Source organism: Pseudorasbora parva, chromosome 8 (assembly GCF_024679245.1).
Source record: "Pseudorasbora parva isolate DD20220531a chromosome 8, ASM2467924v1, whole genome shotgun sequence".
NCBI classification, from domain to species: domain Eukaryota; kingdom Metazoa; phylum Chordata; class Actinopteri; order Cypriniformes; family Gobionidae; genus Pseudorasbora; species Pseudorasbora parva.
The window spans coordinates 13,630,688-13,658,110 of NC_090179.1; the positions used below are offsets into that span (position 1 = coordinate 13,630,688).

At 39.5% G+C, this 27,423-nt stretch overlaps 1 protein-coding gene across 3 annotated transcripts; it reads left to right on the forward strand.

Moving 5' to 3' along the window:
* On the forward strand, window positions 1-26,963 carry mindy4b (MINDY family member 4B). 3 transcript variants are annotated; one of them, XM_067451599.1, is made up of 12 exons: window positions 2-502; window positions 583-610; window positions 7,733-7,909; window positions 16,393-16,512; window positions 19,350-19,444; window positions 19,575-19,740; window positions 23,576-23,641; window positions 24,398-24,468; window positions 24,840-24,912; window positions 24,992-25,168; window positions 26,300-26,480; window positions 26,558-26,962. In XM_067451599.1, exons 1-12 carry the CDS (start codon window positions 408-410, stop codon window positions 26,698-26,700), a joined length of 1,392 nt encoding a protein of 463 aa, XP_067307700.1. In that variant the 5' UTR covers window positions 2-407; the 3' UTR covers window positions 26,701-26,962. The 3 variants fall into 3 exon arrangements, with proteins under 3 accessions (XP_067307701.1, XP_067307702.1, XP_067307700.1); XM_067451600.1 differs by lacking the exon at window positions 23,576-23,641 and having other exon boundaries at window positions 1-502; window positions 26,558-26,963; XM_067451601.1 differs by lacking the exon at window positions 16,393-16,512 and having other exon boundaries at window positions 1-502; window positions 26,558-26,963.
* The last annotated feature ends 460 nt before the right edge of the window (window positions 26,964-27,423 follow it).

Here is a 27,423-nt window from a genome sequence, read left to right on the forward strand (position 1 = left end):
CAACACCTGCTGGATCTAATTACCACAACCTGACTTTAAATCTACTAATAAAGATATAGGGCCTACTATGTGTTCCAAATGCACATTAAGGCGCTCCCAAATTACGCGTTCTCGGCTTCAAAACCAGCTAGACTGAGCGCAACGGAACTGAATGGCATATGTTCTCAAGAGACGTTTATTTTAAAGACAATGTAGTTGACACGCCGTGTTAAAACACGATGCTCTGAGTAAAACGCCCTGAGCGTTCTGTCTGTGCGCAACCGGGTGATTGTCTCACTTATCTATTCTTTTGTTGTGTGAACCTGGGGGAGCCCTGAGACTGTTTTACCGGGAATCCCACTGAACTCGAGCCGGGGAAGGACTCGTCTCGAACTAAACGCAGATGTGATGTTTCCTGTCACCTGCAGATGGACGCTGATGTGGACGCGAGCAGTGAGCTGAATGAAATCCTGCAGCAGGTCGCGGAATTGGATGAATGGAGAGAAATATTTAACTCCCGCGGGTAGGGTCGGATACGAAAGCGCTTCCTGATGTCCCCTTCTGCTGAGACTCATGTTCAGTTAACCTGTTCTTATCTTACAGGTTGGAATTACAACAAGACAACGTTAAAGTAAGTGCTTGATTTGGATTGCTTAATTCTATCTCTAATTTAGACGTCTAGGGTGCGTTCATTTGTGCTGTGCCTAGTATTGCATTAGCAAATTGCGTTTTCTACAGCATAATTTTTTACAAAATGGCAAATGCTATCCTACTTCTCAAAGTAAGGTTCTCTCAACGTAGCCTACATTAAAATGTCGAGCCCTAGGGAAGCTTCCGGTAAAAACAAACAAAAAAAAAAAAAAAACTGTTCCTTTTAACCCTCATTTTGACCTGAAACTATTAATATACTCATATTAATAATATCAATATACTCATATTAATAATAACTGGGAGTTCATTGGAGTGGTCCAAGACACTACGTTTGCCGCACTTGAACCATGATTCGATTTCGAGGAGTTTTGTGTTTGAAATTTAAAAAAGTAACATCCTTCCTTCACAAGTCAATTATTTGACCCATGTAGGAATGAAGGAAATGGGATGACTGCTTCAGTATAGAAAATCAAACTTCAAACTAAAATGCTTTAATAATGTCTACTTTTATATGAATTGAATTGGAAACTGACTTTAGGACCCAGCGGAACAGGACAGATCATTTGCTCCCTATTAGTGCTATAAGGCCATCTAGTGGCAAAAGGGTCATGAAATATCGTGTTAAATTCATAGAATGTAAAAAATACGTAGTGTCCATGACGTCAGCCATAGGATTCTGATAAGCCGTTCTTAAGCTTAAAGTAGGGGCGAGCTGGGCGTTGCCATCTTGTGAGCGAGTCATCGCGTGTCATTCCCGGATAACAGAAAAGGTGTGTTGTATGGCAAGCCGTATTAGCATTAAATACACCTTCGCATACTAGTCATAAATCAGTTTTGACTAGTCATAATTCCAGTTCCAGATATCTACAATGTGATTGTGACTAGTCATAATATGGATTGAAGATATCTACAATGTTAATTCGACTAGTCATAATATATATTCAAGATATCTATAATGCTATTTTGACTAGTCACATTCTTCCATTGACTTCCATTGGAAAATATTTCCAGATATCTTCAAATGAGTTTTGACTAGTAGAAATTGTAATTAAAGATATCTTTAATTGATTTAATACTAGGCAGAATTCTAATTAGAGATATCTCAAATTACAATTGCACTAGTAAAAATTATAATTAGAGATATCTCTAACTGGTTTTTGACTAGTCATAATCACATTTAAGATATCTTTAATTCATCAAATTTAAAGATATCTAAAATACATTTGTAGATATCTGCAAATAATTTATTACTAGTCAAATTATAATTGTAGATATCTTAAATTGGATTTTTGTCTAGGCAAAACTTAATACGAGATATCTTGAATTGGAATTCTTCCTAGTCAAAACTCATTTAAAGATATCTGCAATTTAATTATAGATATCTCTGTCTGATTTTTGACTAGACAGATCTTTCTTTGGAGATATCTGCAATTAGCTTTGTGACTAGGAAGAATATAAATGTAGATATCTGGAATTAACATTCTGACTAGTCAAAACTCATTTATAGATATCTTAAACATGCATGCAAATATGCCTTAGCTAAGCCACACCTTAAACATTTTATTAACCAATCCTACCGTGGAAACCGTTGTCATCTGCCATTTTGTTTAAGAATTGTATAATAAAAGTCCTGCGTCTTTGGTCATTTTAAGCTCATTTATATAGAAGGAAATCAAACGTATGAAAATAAAAATGTACCTGGGACATGTGTAAAAGTGACATATAATATGCTGAGAAGATCAAGAAGGTTGTTGTCTAATTCTAGGCTATATATTAAAGTAATAAACAAGGTTGAGATGTGCATGCTGTGGATTAAATTGTGTTAGTTTTTATTCCCAAACGAACACATTTAAAGCTAAGCATTTGGCCTTATTTCTGGTGCAACATTACATATGTTATAATTTTAAAATAACTTTTCAACTCAGTGGCGCTCATCACTCAACACAGCAGAATATCACATCGCAGATCTTTTGCTATAATACAACACACCACTCCCACCTTGTGGATTATTACCTTTATGACACGAGTAAACACAACGCAATATACTAATCAATGTAATCAGTATCTACATCAGGTCAATGTTATTTAAACATGTATTAACCTGTAATCTTTTTAAAATCATTCTTAAATGTTTTTGACTGGGTCTGCTGGAGACATTTAATCATATGCATCCAAATGTTGTCACTCGTCGATTATTGGTGGAAAATGTCCTCACGTCACAACCCTACACAACAGCGCAGATTTGACTAGGAGCAGGTACAATTCAGATATCTTAAAATAGAGTTGTGACTAGTCGAAATTGAATTAGAGATATCTCTAATTACCTTTGCGTATGTGTGACGCGTCTATTGAAGATATCTCTAACCTCATTACAGATATCTTTAATAGAGTTTTGACTAGTCGAAATGTATTTAGAGATATCTCGAATCAGATTTCTTACTAGTGCAATTATAATTGCAGATATCTCTAATTGTCATTTTGACTAGTCGAATTATAATTATCACTAGTCAAAATACAATTGTTACTATCTTTAAATATATTTATAGATAGTCAGACAAAGGTTTAAATGTTAAAATGGCTTGCGATAGTGTTGGACATCGGCTGCGGCTGGATGGATGCGATCGGCGAGAGTAGCCGAGTGCAGGCGGGGAGGAGCTGCAAACGGAGACGTGAAGCCGGACACTTTCTGCTTCCTGTGGTGACGCATGCACTGCGTTTGCAAACTATCACAGCTGAAGTTAAATAAATACAACATTTCTCAAATACACAGATGTTTCAAATTACATTTTCATTCAATACTTTATGTACTGTTTAATAAAGCGTTTATTTGGACAAGATTAATGTTCAACATATAAACATACACTATCAATGAAGTCTTGTCAACGGTTTTTATCAGTTTTAGTTTGATAAACATGATGATATAACATCGCAGCTACATGAAGAGGTTTTACTGTTATAAATAAATGATCTGTGAGCATTAGCATAACGTAAGGTTTTAGAATAAACACGAAACGCACGTGTTCGCTGTCATGCGGTGAATCGGCCAATCAAGTTCAAGTTCAAGAGTTTTATTTGTCACATACACAGTTATACAGAATACAACCGGCAGTGAAATGTAAACAGGTCCGCTCCATGGACAGCAAATAACAATTAACAAAAAAAGCACAATAAATTATAAAATAGGGATAGGATAAAATAGGAATAGGATAAGGTGCTATATATATATACATATGTAGAATTATGAATAAATCAAGTAAAAGAACTAAGAGATGTGGAATAAAATAAGCGAGATAAAGTAAACTGGAGACTATAAAAATAAATCTGTGGATAACAGAAGTGCAGGAGTGTAATGTGCAAACAGCATTATAATGAGTAGTTACATGAAACACAAGAATAAAGTGCAGTGCAATATCAGTATGTGAGTTTGTAAATACTGAAGTGAGGTGAAGTCACATGTATTTAAGTGACAGCGTTCAGGAGTCTGATGGCCTGTGGGAAGAAACTCCTCCTGAGTCTCTCAGTTTTGGCCATCAGGCTACGGAAGCGCTTACCAGAAGGCAGCCGGGTGAAGTGGGGGTTGGCCGGGTGATTAATGTCCTTGATGATTTTTGTAGCTCTGCCTGTGCATCGTTTGATGTAGATGTCCTGCAGAGACGGGAGAGCTGACCCTGAGATGCGCTCGGACAAGCGCACCACTCTTTGCAGGGCTTTGCAGTCGTGACTGATCCAATCATGGATCAGCTGTGTCGTCATCAGCGCTCTTGCATCCACCTGCAGTCCCCCTTGAGAATCTGCAGCGGCTGCATCAGCCGGCTGCTCTCGAATCGCTCTCGCGGTACTTTGTTGACATACGTCACAGTCATGTGATGTCGGCACTGTCTCAAGTCGGACAACATTTCTAACCGGCATGCACTGCTTCAAGTCAGCCGACGATCGGTCTGCGCATCGCTAGGTGAAGTCGAACAAGCCTAAAATGGGCAAATGTGGGCGGAGATGTGGGCGGCGCTTAGGTGACGCAATGACTATAGACGGCAGATAATTGGCTATCCACCTGTCACTCAAAGTGACCATTCCCTTAAATATGCAGAACTTTAAGGCTTTATATAATGTAAATGAATAAAAAACATTCATCCCCCTCACAGTTGCCGTGAAGGTCAAAATTAGCCTTAATAGGCCAAAACCACAATTTGTACCAGATTTGTATCTGATATGATAAACAGAGCTGCGTTACCTCATACTCATGACCGGAAAAGCAGGAAATGGCGCGGGCGCCCAGCAACTGTGTCCCTTCATAATAAAAGTCTCGCAAACTAAAACTGGACCAATCAGCAGCAAGTAAGGATACAATAAAGCCACACCCCCTCTGTATGGCTCTTTCCAAATTAAGGAAGTGATATAGTCAGATATTCTTTCAGCTGCCTTCTCAAACTCTCGACGCTGCAGCAGTGTTTATTCCTGCCTTGTAAAAACATTTAATTTCATAGTAATTTTCAAACCGATCTCAATCTTCAAGAAGTGAATCAAACAGACACAGTGATTGGCTGTTTGCCACACGTGTCACACTTTCAGGTGTACGCGCTTTAGAGTTGATCACTAACTCTCTATTAAACCTGAGTCAACAGGGAAAGTTTATACCGAGCTTTGAGAAACGGTTGAACTTAATCTAAACCAGGTTGGATTTGTTAACTCTAACCCTACCCTGAAACTCAGTTTGTTCAGCTAGCTTCATGCAACAGGCCTTAAGCCGGGTGCACACTGTGTGATTTTGCCCACAATTTGGCCATCTGAGACAAATTTAGCAAATCCTAAAAGATTTCTCAGATCCTAGGCTAAAATCTGACGTCTTTGGTCATTAGTCTGTCATGTTCACCGGCAGCCGATTAATGAGCGCTGCGATCAAATTTGACCTCAGACGAAATTCTGGCAGTGTCAGAAGATTTGGCACACAATCCTGCAGTGTGACTTCTCCTACGACGACAGTCAAATATCTCTGTTTTTCAAGACAAACTATGACCAAAATAAGAGCTAGAGATTTCTTTGTAGCCTCCATTTCAGTCCCGCGTGTAATGCAGCTCATTGTTACCGAACACGTCATTCATTGATGATATAAAACTCCGGACGAGTTTTCATGCGCGCGTCCGTTTTTAGCGCGCCCTCTTCGGGGATCATGCTCGTACAGTCTGACAAGGGACATTCGCAAAGGATTTTGAAAAATCGCACAGTGTGCAGGACCCATTACATGTCCCAAGATTCTGCGCTCAAACTTGGCATCATCAAACTACGCCTTTGTTTTGAATAGGTGCCCTCTAGTGGATGGAAAAGTTGCATAGTGCACCTTTAAAAGGGTTATGCATGAAATTAAACAAAATGAATGAAGTAGAACAAATGCGATTGAATAACTATTTATTGATAAAATCTAGTAATTTAATGGTAAATAAAATAAAAAATAACTTAAAATGTGCCTAAAATATTATGTTTTCTGGACAAAGAAAAAAACAAGTATAATTTCCGGGTTACGGCTCATTTTGACCCACGAGGGAAGGATTTGTTACAAAGTGCAAGGGAAGGATGAGGGTATAATAGAGACCCTTAATACATAATATGCTCCATGCAGTTGTTGTTGTTGTTAATTAATCCAGACCGTATCTGTGTGAAGATCCTGCGATCGGAAATGTAACACACCCTGTGTCAATGTCCTTCTCATGTGGTTGTCTGATTTTTCCATAATTGATACTGCAGACACTGGGCTCTCAGGTGGCTGCATGTCATTTCTCCCATGACATACAGTCAGCCAATCAGAGTCGAGTGTATGTATGTGCCTGTGTGGCTGCCATACTCTCAACAAACTCCGTATCACAAGACTGGAGGACAGCTGTGTGGGTTTAGTACCAGATTAACTGGTAGGCTGTTTACTGGTCATATTGTTAATGCCATGTGTGAAATCGAATCCACATGCAATAGTACAGCGTAAGTAAAGCAGTCATGACGGATTATCAGGACCTTCTGCAAACCATCAAGAGTTTGCAGCACTCCAGACTGAGCTACATAGAGCTTCTTCAAGAGGAAGTGAAGAGAAGCCAAGATGTGAGTTCAGATCTGCTGACGGCTCCTTCATCACAAACCTGGTATCACATTCCTAAGAGTAGTTACTCTGTGCTTTCGGTTAATATTCTGTTAATATAAAGTTTACTTTGAGGAGCTGTGCTCACAGTTTAGGAAGAGGGTGATTTTATAGAAAGCAAGCAAGAAGAAATGTAATGGATGCTATGGTCAAAAGTTGTAATTTGTTTTTTGCTTACCAAGGCTGCATTTATTTGAACAAAATACAGTGAAAACTGTAATATTACAATTTAAAAGAACAGTTTTCTATTTGAAAATTGTATTTATTCCTATGATTTAAAGCTGAATTTTCAGCATCATTACTCCAGTCTCTAGTCACGTGATCCTTCAGAAATCGTTCTAATATGTTGATTTGCTGCATTTATCATATATTATTGTGGAAACTAGTAATTTTGGGGTATGTATTTTATTTATTTTTATTCAGCAAGGACATATTCAATTGATCAAACGTGTCAGTATAAATTAGTGATTTTTATATATTAAAGAATCCTGGGGGAAAAATGTATTACCATTTCCACAAAAATATTAAGCAGCACAATTTTTTTCATCATTGATGATGATGATAATACATGTTTCTTAAGCACCAAATTATAATATTAGAATAATTTCTGAAGGATCACTAAAGACTGGAGTAATGATGCTGAAAATTCAGCTTTGACATCACATGAAAAAATACATTTTAAAATATATTCAAATAGAGAACTGTTCTTTTAAGGTGTAATATTTTACAATGATCAGTTTTTTGATTAAATAAATGCCACTTTTGTGACCATAAGATACTTAATTCAAAAACATGAAAAATCTTAATTATTCCAATTTTTTTTTTTTTTTTTTTTTTATGTTTTGAAGGGACCCTATTCTTTAACAACGGCACGTTCACTTTTTATATTGTATTGAATTGTGATGTTTCTTTTCTTCTAGACTTGTTTTTGCTATGCGCATTGTGATTTCTAAATATTCACACTTTTTATCTCCTGTATAGAGACCTAGTGAGAAGATCAAAGCTGATGAGGACAATGATGACTCATCTAGACCTGCCACGTCATCCCATCACGTCAGTGCCCCAAATAACCAGTTCATGGTGCCGTACTCCATACCTCAGACCCTTGCAGTGTCTCCAAGTCTGGGTGGGCAACCAGTGTCACCAGAGCTGGCGGTGGTGAGTTGTGGAACATGACCCTGTCACTTGACCCTCGCTCTCTTGCCTCCCATGTGTCTCACAACAGACTTGTGCTGTGTGTGTATGTGTGCATGCACCGAAGACAAAAGACGGGATATAGACTCATTGCTTATTTATTAGCACTTTAAGCAATAGATCAGGTGAATGGGGGCATTTTAGAGTTAACATTCAACACTGAAGTTTGTAGTAATTAAGATTTTTTTGTTATCTTTTTGAAAGACGTCTCTAATGCTCATCAAATCATCATATATTAGAATGATTTTAGAAGGATAATGTAACACTGAAGAGTGGAGTAATGGATGATAATTCAGGAATAAATTACATTCTAAAATGTATTGAAATAGAAAAGTAATTGTTTTTCAAATATTTCACTATTACATTTGTACTTTTTGATCAAATAAATGCAGCCTAATTGGCATAAGACAATTTAAAAAATGTTATTCCAAATGGGTGACCGATAGTGTCCAGTATAATGATAGATGCTGCTTATTCCTCTTTGGTAGATTATAACATTGACTATAATGAATTTGAGCAGTAAGTACCTAGCCTAGAAATCTAGACGCACCCTAGTGGCAGCAAATCTAGTGTACTAGATTTGTACACTAATAATACTAGTGTAGTCTAGTAAGTCTCAATAGACTTATGAGCTGTAAAAAAACAAACTCTGGTCAGGCCAATCACATTGGCCCTCATTTATCAATCTTGCGTAGAAATGGGCGTATATGTTGGCGTAAGATTATGCTTACACTCCTCTCACCGTCTGATTTATGAAGCTGTGCGCACCTCTGTAATCCAGGTGTACGCAAATGCTGTGGCTGAAAACGATCGTCATTAGAATAACACGCCCCTATATATTCAAGTCTCCGCCTCCCCCACTCCCTCATTTTACGCCATGGACACACGGAAGACGGCAAAGAAGCGAAACTTCTCCGACGTGGAGATTAGGCGCCTCTCAATCATCTCACTAGTCCACTAGTCAGAGCACTGATTAGGACATAAGTCAATGGGCTGACTCCCTGATCAGTGCCTAGTAGGGCTGGGATAAACAATTATTTTTTAAACGATTAATCTAGCGAATATTTTTTTCCCGATGCATCGATTAATCTAACGATTCATTTTTCCTGTCCGATTCGGTTACGATTCGATTATCGATTATCTCCCCATTAATTGCCTAATAGCAATTTATACATGTTGATTTAATTATCTGAATGAAAAAAACTAATTCCTTAACATTGCAATATATGTTTATTGCTTTTAAAATTCCAAAGTAAAAGACTATACAAGAACAATGCATTCAATAAAATCATAAAGTGCACACACACACACACACACACACACACACACACACACACACACACGCACAAATAAATAGCTAAGTATAAACCAACAACAAAGAAACACAATATACGATTTTTCTTTGTATGCAACTCAGCCTACAGGCTATGCCCATCGATTAAATATCAACAAGTTGGCTAATCATATCCGGGGACACTGAAGCGTCTCGTGAGCGTCTCGGCTGCGTGGCGTGTCCGTTTTTGTTTCGGCTCCCACGTAAACAGGTTGGAGTTTGCACACTGCCTGTGCCGTCAATATCATAGATATGTGGTCAATAGGCTACTGCCGACGTTGTCTTTGCTGTATCAGTAGGCTATTTATGTTTAACATTAAGTAAAGGGGTTCCCTCCGCATCAATAGCAGCAGCAGCGCCGCGTCAGACACGCTTCTAGTGTGCAGAGGCAGAGAAAACGCCACACAGCCCCGTGGATGACACGCAACAGAAACGCCACGCGCAACCGCGGCATGACAGTGAAAACAGTTACATGTAGAGTGCATTACGGCGCCAATATTCCGTTTAAAAACGGAATAGTCCTGGGATGAAGCTGTGCTCACTTAGAGGATGGATACCCTCGGTCACATCAGGGCGATTAGACAGTGAACATTTTAAATTTAAAACAGCTTATTATGTAGGTAACGGAGCCAATGTGTCCGATGCTTTCACTTGATGCAAACGTTTGTTTTTGTGATTAAAATACATAAAATATTACCAAAACATCTGTCTTCCTGTGTGCAGAATTTTTTTTATGTAGCCGTGACAACAAAACGCGTGCATGCGCGCCTGTGTTAAGAGCGCTTGCTCCGTGCGCGCCGCGTGCCAACCCGCAAGCCTTGCACTTCTGAAAGTCTGAGGAGCCACTCGTGTTGCTACCATAGATATACATAATAAATAATATACTTAATTACATAATAGACTTTATTATGTATATCTATGGTTGCTACTAATCTCCGGCGCCACCATCTATATTTTGAGTCTGACGAATCGACGCGCATATTTTGCGTCAACGTATTTTTTGCGTCGACGTCATCGATGACATCGACGTGTTGTCCCAGCCCTAGTGCCCAGACTACTGAACTATTGAGATGATTGAGACCCGCCCATCGAGACCATCACCAGGGAAGTGGAAAAAAGCTAAATTGTTTTATTTGAGAGTTTAAAGAGTAGGAATAAAGGCACCCACAAAAGCAAAATGTGGACCTCAATTACGACTACTGTTAATAGTGTGGGGGTTGAGAACCGCACTCCAGCAGTTTAAATCGCTGTTCGGATGAGAAATTATCACAATGCATTATTTTACAGAACATGTTTTGAAACAATTAGCATTTCATTTCGTATCACGGCACATGTAGGCTATTGGGGTGTACAATAGTGATGATGTGATGTGGTAGCCTGGATGCCAACCGAACCTAGCCCCGTCCACAACATTTTTAGGTCGGGCATTTCGTTCTGGCCTCGCTTAATAGAGGAGTAATTATCCCCAAACAGAAACCGTGCGGACCAATGAAATCATCAGGGCGGGCTTTAGATGATGACGGACAGATGATCAACAGTAACGTAATCATGCACGTCATGAAAGGGGCTTGGGTTGTATTTACTCGAATCCTAAACGTAGAGCTTGTTTGTATATGCATTCACCTTCCTAATTTCTCTCAAAGATGATGATCATGTTGGGTAAGTACTCTTTGTATCAATCAATTCTTTTATTTTTTTACAACACGGCTAAGATCGTTTATTCCAGCGTGCGTGCAGACAGGGTTGCCAAGTTTTCACAACAAAATCCGCCAACTACTAGCCCTAAGCAATAGCTTCTCAGGGGGGTTATCCGGGGGAAAAATGGGGTTTTGAGGGGGTGACGTGTTATTTTGGCAAGGTTGCTGCTAAAATTCGCACTCATGGGTCTATATATCACATAATAGTCGCTTCAACCCTTGGACATAGAAAACAACCGCGGAAAAAAATGCGGACTTTGCAACACAGTGCAGTTGAGCTCTGTCTGTTGCGATTTGACAATGCGTCCTTCGTTGCTCTGATTGGTTGTCGGTCTGTCCAATTGAGGTCTTTTTCTGGTTCGGTTAAAACACGCCCCATAAACACAGCCCAATGGAGCAGTTTCAGACTCATATTCTGACTAGAATTGAGTATGACCACATCAGGCTAGTGATGTGGAGTACCATTTATTCCCTTTAAAGGGGTACTTCAGCGCTGGGATGATGAATCTGTATTTAAATTGGGTCATCAATGTAGTAGAAATGTGAAATTATTTTTAAATTTGGTGCCTTCTAGACTGAGAAAAGACAGATCATGTATTTTTGTCTCATGGGGATGAAAGACAACAATTCCCAGAATGCTTTGCTGTCCTGTGAGGCCATTCCCAAAGCCACCAACTTGATTACTGTGACTGAGTTGAAGACACTACAATTAAAAACTGAATGTGTCTGTTCAATATAATGAGTGAGTCAACGTGCGAGTATCACAGCACTGAGCACTAACTGCAGGAGTGAGATAAATGAGCTGATGAGCTCTTGTGATGAGAGCTGAGGTAATCGCAACTTCACTCGCGGCATACATTCACAACCCAACGCGAGTTCAGTCTGGCGCGTTTCAGTTCATGCCTTTGCAAGCTTAACTTTCATAGAAATTAATTTGAGAAGCTAGAAGACTTACATTGCTCAGCTCACCATAGCTCCGTTTAAATGAGTGCCTGTAGCTGCGAGCTGAGCTCTGTGTGTAATCTCCATCCCCCATGTGCGGGTTCAAAACATGCGGAAATGGCTCCCTCTGCTGGCTGTAGTCTTTAGCTTTGGCCAAACATTCCTCCTATGATGCAAATATCGTCTATTTGTGTCATAGGAGGAATTTTTCCAGAAATAAAATGCATAAATCTCTGGTCTCAGGGGGATATGAGGGGGGAAAGCACAATCATTTGAATATACTCCAGGGTTTCTACTGATACAAAGCCATATGCTAATCGCTGAAGTAACCCTTTAATAATTGCATGACAATTTGTAAGATTCTTATTATTATGATGATTTTTATTATTAATGATGCTTATTGTTATTTAGAAGAATAATGTTATTATTTATTTTATTATTATTATTATTTAAAAGAAGAAGAATGTGATTTGTATTATTTTGTCAGTCTGAATTATTTTCAGTCCCAGTCCGTGTGCAGCTGCCGGGCCTAACCCTGAAACGTCAGGTAAAGCGCACAGGCTCGCAACTGGAGGAATACATGCCTACAAATCAAATGCTTTGGTATAGTCTCACAAATTAAACACTGAAGTCCATTGCACAAAGTTTATAATTATTGTTTTACAGTGGGTCATAATATAGCATATATTTGTCAGTGCGTTTTGTGGTGTTAGGAATAGTTGTTCTGCACATTTTCGCACTAACTCAAAACGTGCGTACACCACCTCATGAGCTTACGTAGTATTGTACGCCAACGTCCATATTGATAAATCTCAAAGTCACCTTGGGTTTGGGTGTACGCAAGGTGTACGCTGGAAATTTGGTGTATGCACTTTTGATAAATGAGGGCCATTGTGAGTCAGTGGGCAGTTTTAACATAAGGACAGCAGAGTTGCGTGTTACTTGTAAACAAAGAAGCTGGCGAATGGCGGTCTTTCGAATCGGCTTTGGCCACGACTCTGGAAAACTTGGAGTTAAGCTTTTCTTTGAGAGAAGAACAAAGAATGGCACTGAAATCATTTTTAAGAAGGGAAGATGTGTTCGGCGTTTTGCCGATCAGTTACCGCGAAAGTTTACTTATCAGTTAAGTGCTGTCCAGTTGCGTGCAGAGGGAGTCTGAAAGACAACCGTTTATCCCGCCCTTGGGATTGAGCCCTGCCAATGGTGAGTTTCCAGACCAAACATCTTGATGTGGGTCTGGCTTGTCAGGCTAATAAGTACCCTAAACATCCTTAAAAGCTGCAGTCTGTACATTTTACCTCTTTGTCTCTATCTGTTTAAAATTGCAGCTATTTGCAGAATTATGTTCTTTACGTGGGTTGTGCATTGGCACATTTTGAACACTGGCATGTTTTGTACTTTGTAACGTGTTCTTAAAGGGTTACTTCAGCGATTAGCATATGGCTTTGTATCAGTTGAAACCCTGGAGTATATTCAAATTATTGTGCTTTTCCCCCTCATATCTCCCTGAGACAAGAGATTTATGCATTTTATTTCTGGAAAAATTCCTCCTATGGTGCAAATTGACGATTTTTGCATCATAGGAGGAATGTTTGCCCAAAGGCTAAAGACTACAGCCAGCAGAGGGAGCTATTTCCGCATGTTTTGAACTCGCGCATGGGGGATGGGAGATTACACACAGCTTGCAGGTAGAGCTCAGTTTGCAGAGCTCAGTTTGCTCATTTAAACTGAGCTGTGGTGCGCAATGTAAGTCTTTTAACTTTACAAGCTTAACTTTCATAGAAATTAATTTGAGAAGGCATGAACTGAAACGCGCCAGACTGAACTCGCGTTGTGAATGTATGCCGCGAGTGTAGTTGCGATTACCTCAGCTCTCATCACTCCTGCAGTTAGTGCTCAGTGCTGTGATACTCGCGCGGTGACTCACTCATTATATTGAACAGACACGTTCAGTTTTCAATTGTAGTGTCTCCTCTAACTCAGTCACTGTAATCAAGTTGGTGGCGTTGGGAATGGCACAGGGCAGCGAAGCATTCTGGGAATTGTAGTCTTTCATCCCCATGGGACAAAAATACATTTTCTGTCTTTTCTCAGTCTAGAAGACAATAAATTCAAAAATAATTTCACATTTCTACTACATTGATGACCCAGTTTAAATACAGATTCATCTTCCCAGCGCTGAAGTACCCCTTTAAGGTGTATGAATAGTTAGGTCTTGAGGCCAGTTGCGTAAACGTATAGGGGTATGTATGTAACCCCAGTTCACTGAGATGGGAACAGGATGCTGGGTCAGCTGCTAACGATATGGTGACTGACCCATTGCAGAACCCGGTGTCTGAGGCACGTGTTCAAACGCCATTCAATGGCCAACACTTTTTAACAATGTTGCAAGGTGCACCCCAGCCTATAAGAATGGCACCTGAGAACACGTCAACACATTTTTGTTTGATGGAAGATGCAGAGACATGCATGTAGCATTAAATAGACAAGGCCTCATTTAAGTCCATGACCTATGTCTAACAATAAGGGCAATGAGAAGGAGCATAACCTCAGTTTAGCGTCCAAGCCTGGTGGAGGTGAAAGGGGGGAGAGAGCATGGGCTTCTCCCCGCTCAATCGTTCTCCCTTTTTTTTTTCTCCCAGTGCCCAGATCTGTGTGAGTGGCTTCTCTACTGCGGTTTCACTTCGCTCCCAGTTCCTCAGATGAAGAGCTAGCTTTAGTCACACTCACCTTTGCTCTTCTCCCCAAGAACTTGTTCCTTGAAAGGGCACATGGATATAGAAAGGGCTGAAAGAAATTAAAAAAGAGGCGAGAGCTTAAGCCTCAGCCCTGCTCTATAACTCTCCTCTTTCTTCTCTCCCATACTTCTCAGAGAGGGATCTCGGGCAGCCACATGTGCCTTCTGCCTTTCTCTCCAGGAACTTGTTGCTAGAAAGGGTGTAGACTGTTTAGGAGGGGCCTGACCCCAGCGAGGGATATACTTCCCAAAGGTGGCCAACCATGTTCTCACCTCTCTGAAGCTGTCCAACACAGTCTCAATGGCAGTGCCAAACAATCCCAATGGTGAGACCGGCATCAAAGAGGACAGCTTTATCTGACACCTTGATCCCTGAAAAATATTTTTTTTTTACAGATGCCTCTATATCGTCACCATATCAGCCGTGTACCATCCAATTGTGCAGTCCGCCTACTTAGTGCACAGAGAGGTAGATCTATGGCTATAGTCAGTTCAGAGACAGCCTCAAAATGTAAACCCTCCCCTAGATCTAGCTCTTTGAGCAGATCTGCCTTATAAGCTTGCAGTACTGCCATAGTGTGCCAAGCTCCACCAGTTTTCCCAGCTGCGGCATAAGCGCTGCAACTATTCTCAATGTTGTTTAACATGTTTTTGAGTGCAAAAGGGGAGCCTTCAGTGATGTCCCCAGGGAAAGTTAATTCTCTAAATTCCTGACTTTACGCCAAAGTTCCTTAAATCTGGTCCTGTAGGGCCACCTACTGGCAAAGTTTAGTTCCAACCCTAATCAAACACCTGAGCTAGTCAAGGTCTTCAGAGTTTCTAGAAAATTGCAGGTAAGTGGTTTGAGCTAAACTGTGCAGGACAGTTGCCCTCCAGGGCTGGATTTGAGGAACCCTGTTTTACACTCACTGCTATTTACTCTGTGGAAGCTGCTTGTTTGTGTATAATAACAAAGACAAAGCTGATGCCGTGCTCTCAGGTGCCCTTCTTATACATTGGGGCGCACCTTGCAACGTCATTACACTGCATGTGCCACTGAATGGCGTGTTTGAACACATGCTTCAGACACCAGGTTTCGTGAGGGCACGTCTCCATGGGATCAGCAGCTGATGCAGCATAGAAGTTCCCTCGAAAGGGAACATAGCCATTACGTTAAGACTGTGTCTTAAGTACTAGTCTGATCAACTAGCAGTGATGGTGCTTTGCCATTGCATGGTACTGGTGCTCGGCTCGCTTTTACTTTGGCTCTGCAACAAACAAACGCACAACACAGGAGCAATGGAGCATATCGACGAAATGGTGTTCTTGATTCTCTGTATGTGGATTTTCACTGCAAGACGAAGAGGTTTGTTTCTAGTGGGTTTGGTGTCTCGTGTCAAAAAAATCCAATGGTGCTGATGGTGATGATTCTCTCCCATGATGACCAATCATGCAGTGATCTGCAGTATTTACATGTCACATTTTAGTATTGGTACGTCTTGCTTCGTACCACCTCGTTTGAGGTATCATTTAAATGAGCCATACCGAGCCACACCATGCAGTTAAAAAGTAAAACTGATTACCTTTACCATGCTTTATGTATCAAATTAGACCACTCTATGCAATTTATGCAAATCTCTTTGGCCAAAACGTGCTGTTTTTAAATGTGCAATAGAAAATAAGTGTTTTTATTTTTTATCCTAAATAAATAACTATTTACTGCATTTTGACATTTTCCACTTTGTTTTATCACTTACAGAGTTTAAGAAGTATTTTATTTGGAAACACCTTCCATATATTCAACTATGAATGGAAGAAATCATTCTTCAAGTTTCGTGAGCCTTTCTCTGATATGGCATATGCTCTGGAGACTGAGAGGGTGAGTATGAAATTCAACTTTATCTGTCATTAGCAGCCATCGCTTACTGTCATAATTTGTCTGTAAATCCTTGGAAACGGGTAGGATATTGTTTAAAAACATTTTGAAAATTGGCAGTTGACAATCTGAAGAAAAAAATATATATTGTCTCCATAACTTAAACATTATTTCCACAATGTATTAATTCATGGCCTCATTAATTTGTTCACTATTTTTAGTCAAATCATGGCCACATTATAGTAAATTGTTCCCTCATTTTTAATTTCGTAAAATAATGACCAATCGTGGGTTCCGTACTTAACATACATATTTATTTTTGTTTAAAGCTGGTATCAGTGCACAATGTACCGCTGTTTAACATTGTATACATACACTGCTCAAAAAAATGAAAGTAACACTTTTTAAACACTTCAGCTCTGAATGGGGAAAATATCATGCTGGATACCTATACTAAAATGGACTGTAGGTAATTTTAAGGATAAAAGGATGCCACATCTTTGATGGAAATGAAAATGATCAACCTACAGATGACTGAATTCCAAGACACCCTGAAAATCAAAATGAAAAAATTATGCAGCAGGCTAGTCCCTTTAGCTGAAATTTCATTGCAGCAACTCAAAATTGTACTCAGTGGTTGGTATGGCCCTCACATCCTTGTATGCATGATGAGACAATGGATGATGTCCTGGGGTATTTCCTCCCAGATCTGGACCAGGGCATCACTAAGCTCCTGGACAGTCTGAAGAGCAACCTTTCGCCGTCGGATGGATGGAAACCTAATGTCCCAGAGATGTCCTTTTGGATTTAGATCAGGTGAGCGTGGGGGCCATTGAATGGTATCAATTCCTTCATCCTCCAGGAACTGCTTGCATACTCTTGCCACATGAGGCCAGGCATTGCCATCCACCTGGAGGAACCCAGGACCCACTGCACCAGCTTAGGGTCTGACAATGGGTCCAAGGATTTCATCCCGTTACCTAATGGCTGTCAGGGTGCCATTGTCTAGCCTGTAGAGGTGTGTGTGTGCATCCCTCCATGGATATGCCTCCCCAGACCATCACTGACCCACCACCAAACCAGTCATGCTGAACAATGTTACAGGCAGCATGACTCCACAGCTTCTCCAGACCCTTTCTTGACTGTCATGTGTGCTCAGGGTGAACTTGCTCTCCTCTGTGAAAAGCACAGGGCACCAGTGGCGGACCTGTGTTTTCTGGTGTTCAACGGTAATCAAGCTCCACGGTGCCGGGCAATGAGCACAGGGCCCACTAGAGGATGTTGGGCCCTCAGGCCACCCTCATGAAGTCTGTTTCTGATTGTTTGGTCAGAGACATTCACACCAGTGACCTGCTGGAGGTCATTTTGTAGGGCTCTGGCAGTACTCATCCCAAGGACCAATCCGGTTCGTTTATTTTTCTATAGGCCGTACTCACAAAGGTATAATGATCTAGATAAACTTAAAAATTCCCCAGAGTTGTCCTTTAAGAGTACTCAAAAGTTCTCAAAATGCTTGTTAATACTGGAAATGGAGAAAAACTTCAGGTTAAGTACAAACTTGAGGCTTTGTACTTAACCACTTGCGTGTGATCACATTAATAATGCTACTTGCCCTTTGCCAGAACTTACACAAGTGAAGAAGGGTTATGTTACAAGCTTTAGTTGATCACTAATTATTGTGGTGAAGCCATGACTCAGTATGTTTCTGATTGATTAGTATGACACCATTGTCTGAATATTACATCACTTCCCGCCACCTCATTATTTCCTAATGAGCTTGAAATGTTGCCACTTTCTTAACCACAGATCATTGGTACAAAAAGTAAATATGCTTCCCCATTATCCTCAGGTAGTGTAGTATGCCTCATGTCATTTATTGGCAGATTACACACTGGCATTATGATGCTACAAGAAAGCACAGTTATATAAAGAGCACTCCAGCAACTGATTCAAGATTAACTTTCTCCACCAAATGAATATAACATTTGAAACTTACATGACCCGTAAAATGGTTGATAAACTGAACACTTAGTGTTGCATACCATTTAAAAGTCTTTATAGGTCTCTTATGCTCACCAAATATGAATTTAATTGTATCAGAAAAAGAGCTGTAATGTAATATTTCACTGTATTTTTATTTTAATATTCATGTTTCATATATTTTAAATATAATTATAGTGATGGCAAATCTGAATTTTCAGCATCATTACTCCAGTTTTCAGTGTCACATGATCTGTCAGAAATCAGTCTAATATGCCAATTCTTATTATTAATGTTGAAAACAGTGCTGTTTGTGAAACCCATGAGTCATATGTCCTGTATACTCTCTCCAGCTGTAAGAATGCATTAAAATTTACACATTTTCATTTTTGATTGAATTTTAATGCATTCTTTCATCAAAAAAAGTCTTTCAAATCTGTAATTTAGTCAGTTTGTCCAAACCCATATAAATTTCTTTTTATAGAGGAACACAACGAGAAGTTAGGCACAATATTAGCACTTTTTCTTTTTATTCCTTTTTCTTTTTTTGTTAACCACAGTTAGTAATAACACAAGAGAAATAAATAACTGAATACACAATTTAGTTTAAAATATTCCTTTAAATATATCAAGTATGTACAAGCAGAGCAAACAGCTGGTTTTAATTATGGATTTTTATTTATGGAATTGTATTCATGTGTGCTGTATTTTATCATTTAATATGAAAATATCCTGCATTTTAAAAAGGCAATTACTTTCAAAGGAACTTTTTGTGTAGAAATGATTTACTAAAATGGATAATTTGTTAGAGAAACTTTCAAAATGTGAGGCTTTTTTTCTTTACTTCTGTCCTCTTGCAGGCAGGAGTCAGTGCTATTCAGATGGTGGTTCAGGCTCATATTATTAAATATTTGCTCTTCAACCGGCCAGGGAATTCAGCATGCGCAATGCAAAGGTTCTTTGTTCTTGTCTTTAAGTTTGTAAAAAAAAAAAAAATTGTATGGAAAAATTATCGCAGAGATTTCATTGAATAATCACTTTTTGATCTGTTCCCATTATTACTATGTCTTTTTTCTCTTTCTCAGCATGCTGGAGGTCGGGGAGAAGGAGCAGAGGAGAGCACTGGCAGCCGCTCTAGCTGACATCTTGTGGACAGCTGGTGAGGAGCAGACAGCTACCGTCTCCTTGGTCACGTCAGAGCGCTGTTTCACCCCCCACCTCGACTACAAACTGGACAGCTTCACAGAGAGGGTACGTGCTGGGGGTAATCCATTACAAGTAACATGAAGTAATCAGATTACTTTTTTTCAATTACCGTGTTACTTTTGAATGACAGCTCTCCTGTTGTCATGTTGAGAAAAATCATAAGGGCAGAAGCATTGTATGGTGTGAGAATGATGAGCATAGTAGTTCTAGACTGAATGTGAACATGCATTTACTCAGATCACTCACACAAATACACATTCAGTATTCCTCAAAATAAACGCAAAGTTAAATGCAATCCAAACTGCTGACAAATTATACCATACAAAGCTAAAATTCACACAAAGCATCTCATTTGTGTTTACTTTAAAAAAATAAAATTGTGTATATATATATATATATTTTATTGTTTAAGTAAGAGAAATTTCTCGCCCCGTCTCTTCCCGCCTTTACATCTGGCAAAAATAGATTACAGAAGATGAGCATCCAAAAACCACTACAACAATATTATATAGTTTGTTGACCTGTGTACTTGCATTAAACTAAACTTTTCCAACAATGTTTAAATCCAGAGACATCATCTATTTTGACCAGTTTTACGGAGCGTGTCGCCTGTCAATAGCATCATATCTGTACTACCCTTGATTTCCAGTTTTACTTTCATAGAAACCATGGAAATAACAAAGATGCTTTTAAAATGTTTTATTTGACCAGTCAGTATCTGTTTGAATATACATTTATCATCAGAAAACTAATCATTGTCATATACACCGATCAGTCATAACATTATGACAGGTGAAGTGAATAAAACTGATTGCCTCTTTATCACGGCACCTGTTAGTGGCTGGTATATATTAGGCAGCAATTGAACATTTTGCCCTCAAAGTTGATTTTGACTTGATTTTGTTGGATTTGAGCGAGTTTGACAAGGGCCAAATTGTGACGGCTAGACGACTGGTTCAGAGCATCTCCAAAACTGCAGCTCTTGTGGGGTGTTCCTGGTCTGCAGTGGTCAGTATCTGTCAAAAGTCCTCCAAGGAAGGAACAGTGGAGAGCCGGCGACAGGGTCAAGGGCGGCCAAGGATCATTGATGCACTTGAGGAGTGAAGGCTGGCCTGTGGTCCGATCAAACAGACAAGCTACTGTAGATCAAACTGCTCAAGAAGTTAATGCTGGTTCTGATAGAAAGGTGTCAGAATACACAGTTTGTTGAGTATGGGGCTGCATAGCCACAGACCAGTCAGGGTGCCCATGCTGACCCCTGTCCACCAACAGTGGGGACGCGAGCATCAGAACTGGACTACTGAGCAGTGGAAGAAGATGGCCTGATTTGATGAATCCCATTTTCTTTTACATGTAGATGACCGGGTGTGTGTGCATCGCTTACCTGGGGAACACATGGCACCAGGATGCACTATAAGAAGCCAAGCCGCTGGGGGAGGCAGTGTGATGCTTTGGGCAATGTTTTGCTGGGAAAGCTTTGGTCCTGCCATACATGTGGATGTTACTTTGACACATACCACCTACCTAAACATTGTTGCAGACCATGTACACCATTTCATGAAAATAGTATTTCCTGGTGGCTGTGTCCTCTGAGGCAGGACGCATTATCCTGCTGAAAAAGTAAAAAAGGTTCAGGGATTGTTTGAGGAGGACAACAACGAGTTTGAGGTGTTGACTTGGCCTCAATTCCTCAGATTTCTGTCCAATCGAGCATCTGTGGGATATGCTGAACAAACAAGTCTGATCCATGGAGACCCCACCTCACAACTTGCATGACTTAAGAATCTGCTGCTAACAACTTGGCGCCAGATACCACAGCACACGTTCAGTGATCTAGTGGAGTCCATGCTTCGACAGGTCAAGGCTTTTTTGGCAGCAAAAGGGACCAACACAATTTTAGGAAGGTGGGTTAGGGTTAGGTCATAATGTTATGCATGATCGTTGTATAAGCTCAACACGTTTTCTTGATTTACCATGAGTGGTACCATGTTTTACCATGCCTCAGAGACGATGCTATTTTGTCAAGTGGCTAACAACACAATCAGAGAGAGCTTTCTCCTTCCATGTGTCCATACTAAAGCATGTGTAAAGTACTTAGTTTTAACTCGTTATATTTAAAATGTATTTAAAATGTTCTAGATTGCAACTTCTTCATTATAAATGTTTAATTACAAATATTTAAATATTGAATAAAATGACATTAAGTATATTTTAGTTTACCATAAATGCTTGTCAATATATTCGGCAGTATACATTTAAACAATATTGCCATTTAGCAACAATCATTTAGTCATCCTGGTTTTATTAATTTGCTATTCTAATATCGATCTAGATTACTGCAAAGTTCAACAGGTCTCTCATAGCAGCCACCAAGCAAACGCACTCGTTATCACGACATAACTTTCAACACACTCAAATGTATTTAGTATGATAGTTTTAACTGTAAAACAGCGCTGCCTTACCCCACATACGCAATGAAAAGAGGAAGCGGCGACTGCAGCTTCAGCTTAATAAAAGCTCAGAGACGGTGTTTGGCGCAGGCCTCTCATTAGCATTCGCTCTCGAAGGATCTCAACACATCCTGCTTCATGCCACCGTGACATTAATAAAACGTTAATACATTCGCTCATTCATGAATGTGATTTCTGACCATGTCTGCCGGATTCATTTCCACCGGCTGTGGAGGTGACGAGTCAAGACTACAACTCCCATGATTCCACACTCATTCACGGCGTCATCAAGTCTTTGTTTTGAATAAGCGACTTCTAGCGGCAAAATGACACATTATGCCTTTTAAGTGTTTTTTTTAGTTTTTAACACAACCAGCAAGTCCAGCCCAGAAGCCTGTTGCATGAAGCTAGCTGAACAAACTGCGTTTCAGAGTAGGTTTAGAGTCGAAAAATCCAGATAAATCTGGTTTAGATCAAGTTCAACCATTTCTCAAAAGCTCGGTATAAACCTTCTCGGTCAACTCAGGTTTAATCCAGAGTTAGCGATTTAACCCTGAAGCACCTGAAAGTGTGACACGTGCAGCAAACAGCCAATCACGGCGTCCGTTTGATTCACTTCTCGCAAGAGAGGGCGCAATTCATCGTTTGTTTTGAAAATTATCATGAAATTAAATGCGTTTACAAAGCAGGAATTTACAAAGCCCCTGCTGCAGCGACATTTTGAGAAGGAAGCTGAAAGAGTATCTGACTCTAACAATGCATGATTTGAATCAAAGAAGTATGCCTATAATTATAAGTTTACAAAGAGCTCAAATGAATACACATTGTTTAAAAGAATTATGAATGAATGTTTTATAGTACTATTTGGGTACTTGTCAATTCATATAGTAATTATATGAATTTTATATTAATTAAAAGTAATTTTAATTTGTATAATATAAATATAATAAATAATTAGCGCCAAAGGTTGAGCAATTTTGTCTCTAACGTTTTTTTCACTTTTAAACAGCAAATTTGGAACGAGAGATACAGGGGGTGTGGCTTTATTGCATCTTTACTTGCAGCTGATTGGTCCAGTTTGGGTTTGCGATCTCTAACCCAGAATAAAACCTGCTCCAGAGCAGATTAGCTGTGTAGTGTCAGTTACCATGGTGATAAACACAGCTAAAAAACAATCCACCTTCTTGAGCCCCCCAAAAAAACATAGTTTGCTCAAACTAATCTTGAACTTACCTGGGTAGCAACTAAACCCAGCTTTGTGCAAAAGTAATGTAACACCACTTTTCATAAAAAGTAACAAACACAATTAGTTACAATATTGCATTACACCCTAAAAAGTATCACATTGCTTTGAAAAGTAACTTTCCACAACACTGTGAATATGTTGTAATGTTTTTTTGTTGTTTTATTTTATTTTTTTTATTCCACAGTTGCAGCTTTTCACCTTTAAAAAGAAAGATGATGTTAGATCTTTTATTTGCGAGCACATCCAATGTGTGGGTAAATTTTAAAACTAATTATTTATTTTATCAGGAAATTCTGTTTAATCTGTACTTTATATCAGGGTTCCTCAAATCTTACCCTGGAGGGCCAATGCGCTGCAGAGTTTATCTCCAACCCTGATCAAACACACACACACACACCTGTGATATTCTAATGATCCTGAAGACATTGGCTGCATCCAAAAACCTAGTCAGCTGACTCGTTGCCTCGCTGCCTTATTAGACAATGACTTGTAAGGCAGTGTTTTGTGCATGAAGGCACCTTACGAAACTAATTTCGGACAGACTTCTAAGGCAGTGTAACGGTTTAATGATCTACAGCAAAATAGAGAGAGCTTTGGGAAAAACTAAACATATACACATTTAATTACTACATTAGTAATTTCTTGCTAGAAATTACATCAGAAGTGGAACATATTGGTAAAAAACATACATTTACACACAAACTGACCAGCAAATGCATTTTTCTGAAAGAATAAAAATCGATCAGATGCAGGTATCTCAGGAGGCAGGAAGTGAAGCTAATATTAGATTCGGACATGCCTTGATGCCTTCCTGCCTTGAAATGTGTCATCCGAAGGCAGCATTTTGCCAATTTCGGACACAGTAATTGAGTAGCATGTTCAGGTCTGTTTGATTAGGGTTAGAGCTAAACTCCGCAGGAAAGTGGATCTGTTGGGCCAGATTTGAGGATCCGTGCTTTATATTATAAAAATAAGGTTATATTAACTTTCACCTGAATGTTTGTAGTTTAAGGAAGAAGGAAGCCATGGAATCATACTTTTTCTGTACAGCGTTATCTTCTCCAGGACTATTGACAGGTACGTTCACAGATCAAGCACTGATCAAACATGACCGTAAATACTTTTCATTCATTCAATAACCATTTCAGTCATATCTGACCCGTGGTGATTCTATGGGCAATCTCTTGCCATACATAAGAGTTTGTCTATGAATTTTTATTTGAGATTTATTTTTTTCAGGGTAGATCACCATATCTTTCCCCAACCCTCCCCATTACATGACTCACACACGTGCATTCACACCTACAGACAATTTAGAGTCTCCAATTCACCTATACTGTATGTTTTTGGACTCTGGGAAAACGCTATAACAGTGGCAGAGAAATGCCTCAAGATTTTCTTCAAAATTGAATGAGATGAATTAAGTATACTTAATCCTATATTTGTAGGATACGAGCAGACTTCGATTGCACCACCTCTCATCTTTTGCATTTGTGCTTGGGAAACTTTGTTTGTCGACAGGTAACGTGTTTTTTTTGTTTTGTCCATTTGACTTGTTAGTAGCTCTTTAATTGCTTCATAGTGTCTCTGCATTTATTAGGCTTTATTAAACCTGCTGTTGACCGGGCGTGCTACCCCTCATGTCTTCAACGGTACATCACTTACCGACGAGAGAGACCAACCACTCGCCCACCCGCTTCACGGGGTTCTGACTCGCAGTCATGTCGGGTATCTCTTCTGGAACAGGGAACAAGTCAAGCATGCACAGCTCCCCTTGGTACAGTACCCATCCTACGGGTTTTCACATCTTTCTCTTGTACAGAAAAGGGAAGCGTTTCTTCTGTCAGACTGATCTGGGATTTTGTCCCATCACCTTTGACACCTAATCTTACTTTCTCTGTAGGATAACTGTAGGTAACCTACGAATAAATGCTGTAAACGACAAGATACTTGAGCCACACTGATCAAACTCTTTGAAGAATTTCTGCTCTGATGTAATTAAACATTAAACGTTGCACTAGAACATACTAAAGCATGTGCAAAGTGCTTAATTATAGTTTATCAACACATCAAAATAAGTGTACTTCTTGAGAGCCGGGGCGGCAGTGGCTCAGTGGTTCATGTAGATTGTCTACAAACCGAAAGGTTGGTGGTTCGATCCCCGGTTCCACCTGACCAAGTGTCGAAGTGTCCATGAGCAAGACACCTAACCCCAGCATGCTCCCATGCTGGATGGCGCCTTGCATGGCTGACATCGCCGTCGGTGTATGAATGGGTGAATGTGAGGCAAAAATGTAAAGCGCTTTGGATAAAGGCGCTATATAAATGCAGTCCATTTACATACTAAATGAAGTTTTTTTGAGAAAGTAAAAATGCAGAATGTTTCCTGTGATGGGTAGGTTTAGGGGCAGGGGCAGTGTAAGGGGATAGAAAATACGGTTTGTACGGTATAAAAACCATTACGCCTATGGAGAGTCCCTGTAAACCACATAGACCAACGTGTGTGTGTGTGTGTACACATTAATCATTTGCAAATGTCAAGATTTTGTGTGTGTGTGTGTGTGTGTAAAGACTTCAGATGCAAAAACCTGTCTGTCTGACCGTTTTCTTTTAAATTAGTGTTTTAAATGAGCACTTTTATCAGGCTCCAATCTTAAGTTCAATTACTTTTAATAGCATTGAAAAGTTATTAGTCAGTTATTGAAATGCCTTATTAAAAAAATGATACTGTTAAAATAAAAATGTTAAAATGACAGAATTAGTGGGTTTTGCATCTGAAGTCTTTATACTGCATTACTGTATTAACTAAATATTAACTTAGTTATTTATTTGGCTAACACTTTACATTAAGGTTCTTTCTCCATTATATTTTAAAAGCATTCATGTTAAGTTGATCCCTGTTTCCTAGGTGGGCAGCATGCTGAAAACCCCCAGGCTGCCTATCTGGGTGTGCAACATCAACGGCACTTACAGTGTTCTGTTCAGCCCAAACCGCTCGCTGCTGTCTGACTGGAAGATGGAGCATCTTTTTCAGCTTTACTTCTACAATGGCCAACCGACTCAGCTCAGCACAACAGTGCTCACCATAGGTATAGTCATTCGCTTATCCCGCATCTCTTACTCATTGACACTGCCTGCTGAAGAATATTGCTCTCTTGTATTTCAGATACACACTCCCATCACTGGGAAGCTGAAAATAATGACATTCAGGGAGACCTAGAGAAAAAGTTTCCATCTGTAGAGATGACCATTAGGACAAAGTGGGAGGGTGCTGTTATTGACTGGAACGGGACAGTGGCTTTTTTCTAAAGAGGTTTGAACAAGAAGTGTCTGATATCTAGTCCACCTCTTATGGCATGCAATAACAGCATATTAAATAGGTTTTAATTCTGGCTTAATTTTATCTTTGGGTTGTGAAAGTTAATAACATGATTTGCAGCCTACCCATTCAACCAGCTCATTTAACATTTAACAAACGTGAAAACCAAAAATGGCCCCACTTTATATTAGGTGGCCTTAACTACTATGTACTTACATCAAAACAAGTACAATGTACTCACTGTCTTCATATTGTATTGCAAAACACTTTTGCTGATATTGAGGGGGGGGGGGGGGATACGGGTAAAGTTAGGGGCAGGTGTGGTGGGATGGGTAAAGTGTGAGGGAAGTGTCACTAAATGTAACTACAGAAATTACAGATGTAATTACTGTACATGCAGGTATATTTTACAATGCAAAAACATGTATGTGCACTGTATCAAATTATTAATTAAAATGTCAGTACATAGAAGTTAAGGCCACCTAATATAAAGCGGGTCCCCAAAAATATATTTTGATTGTCAGAAATATATATTTAAATCTGGTTTACAAATGTCCCATAGATGTCTACCTCTTTTCTGGTGTTTATATGATCTATGATGATCTTCTATACTGCTTTTGTCCTTCCATTTGGATGTGATATGGGTTGCTGGTCTCAAGTCAAGTGTCAAGTCATGTTGGAAAAGGCTGCTGCCTCAAGTTACAGGGTTTAAT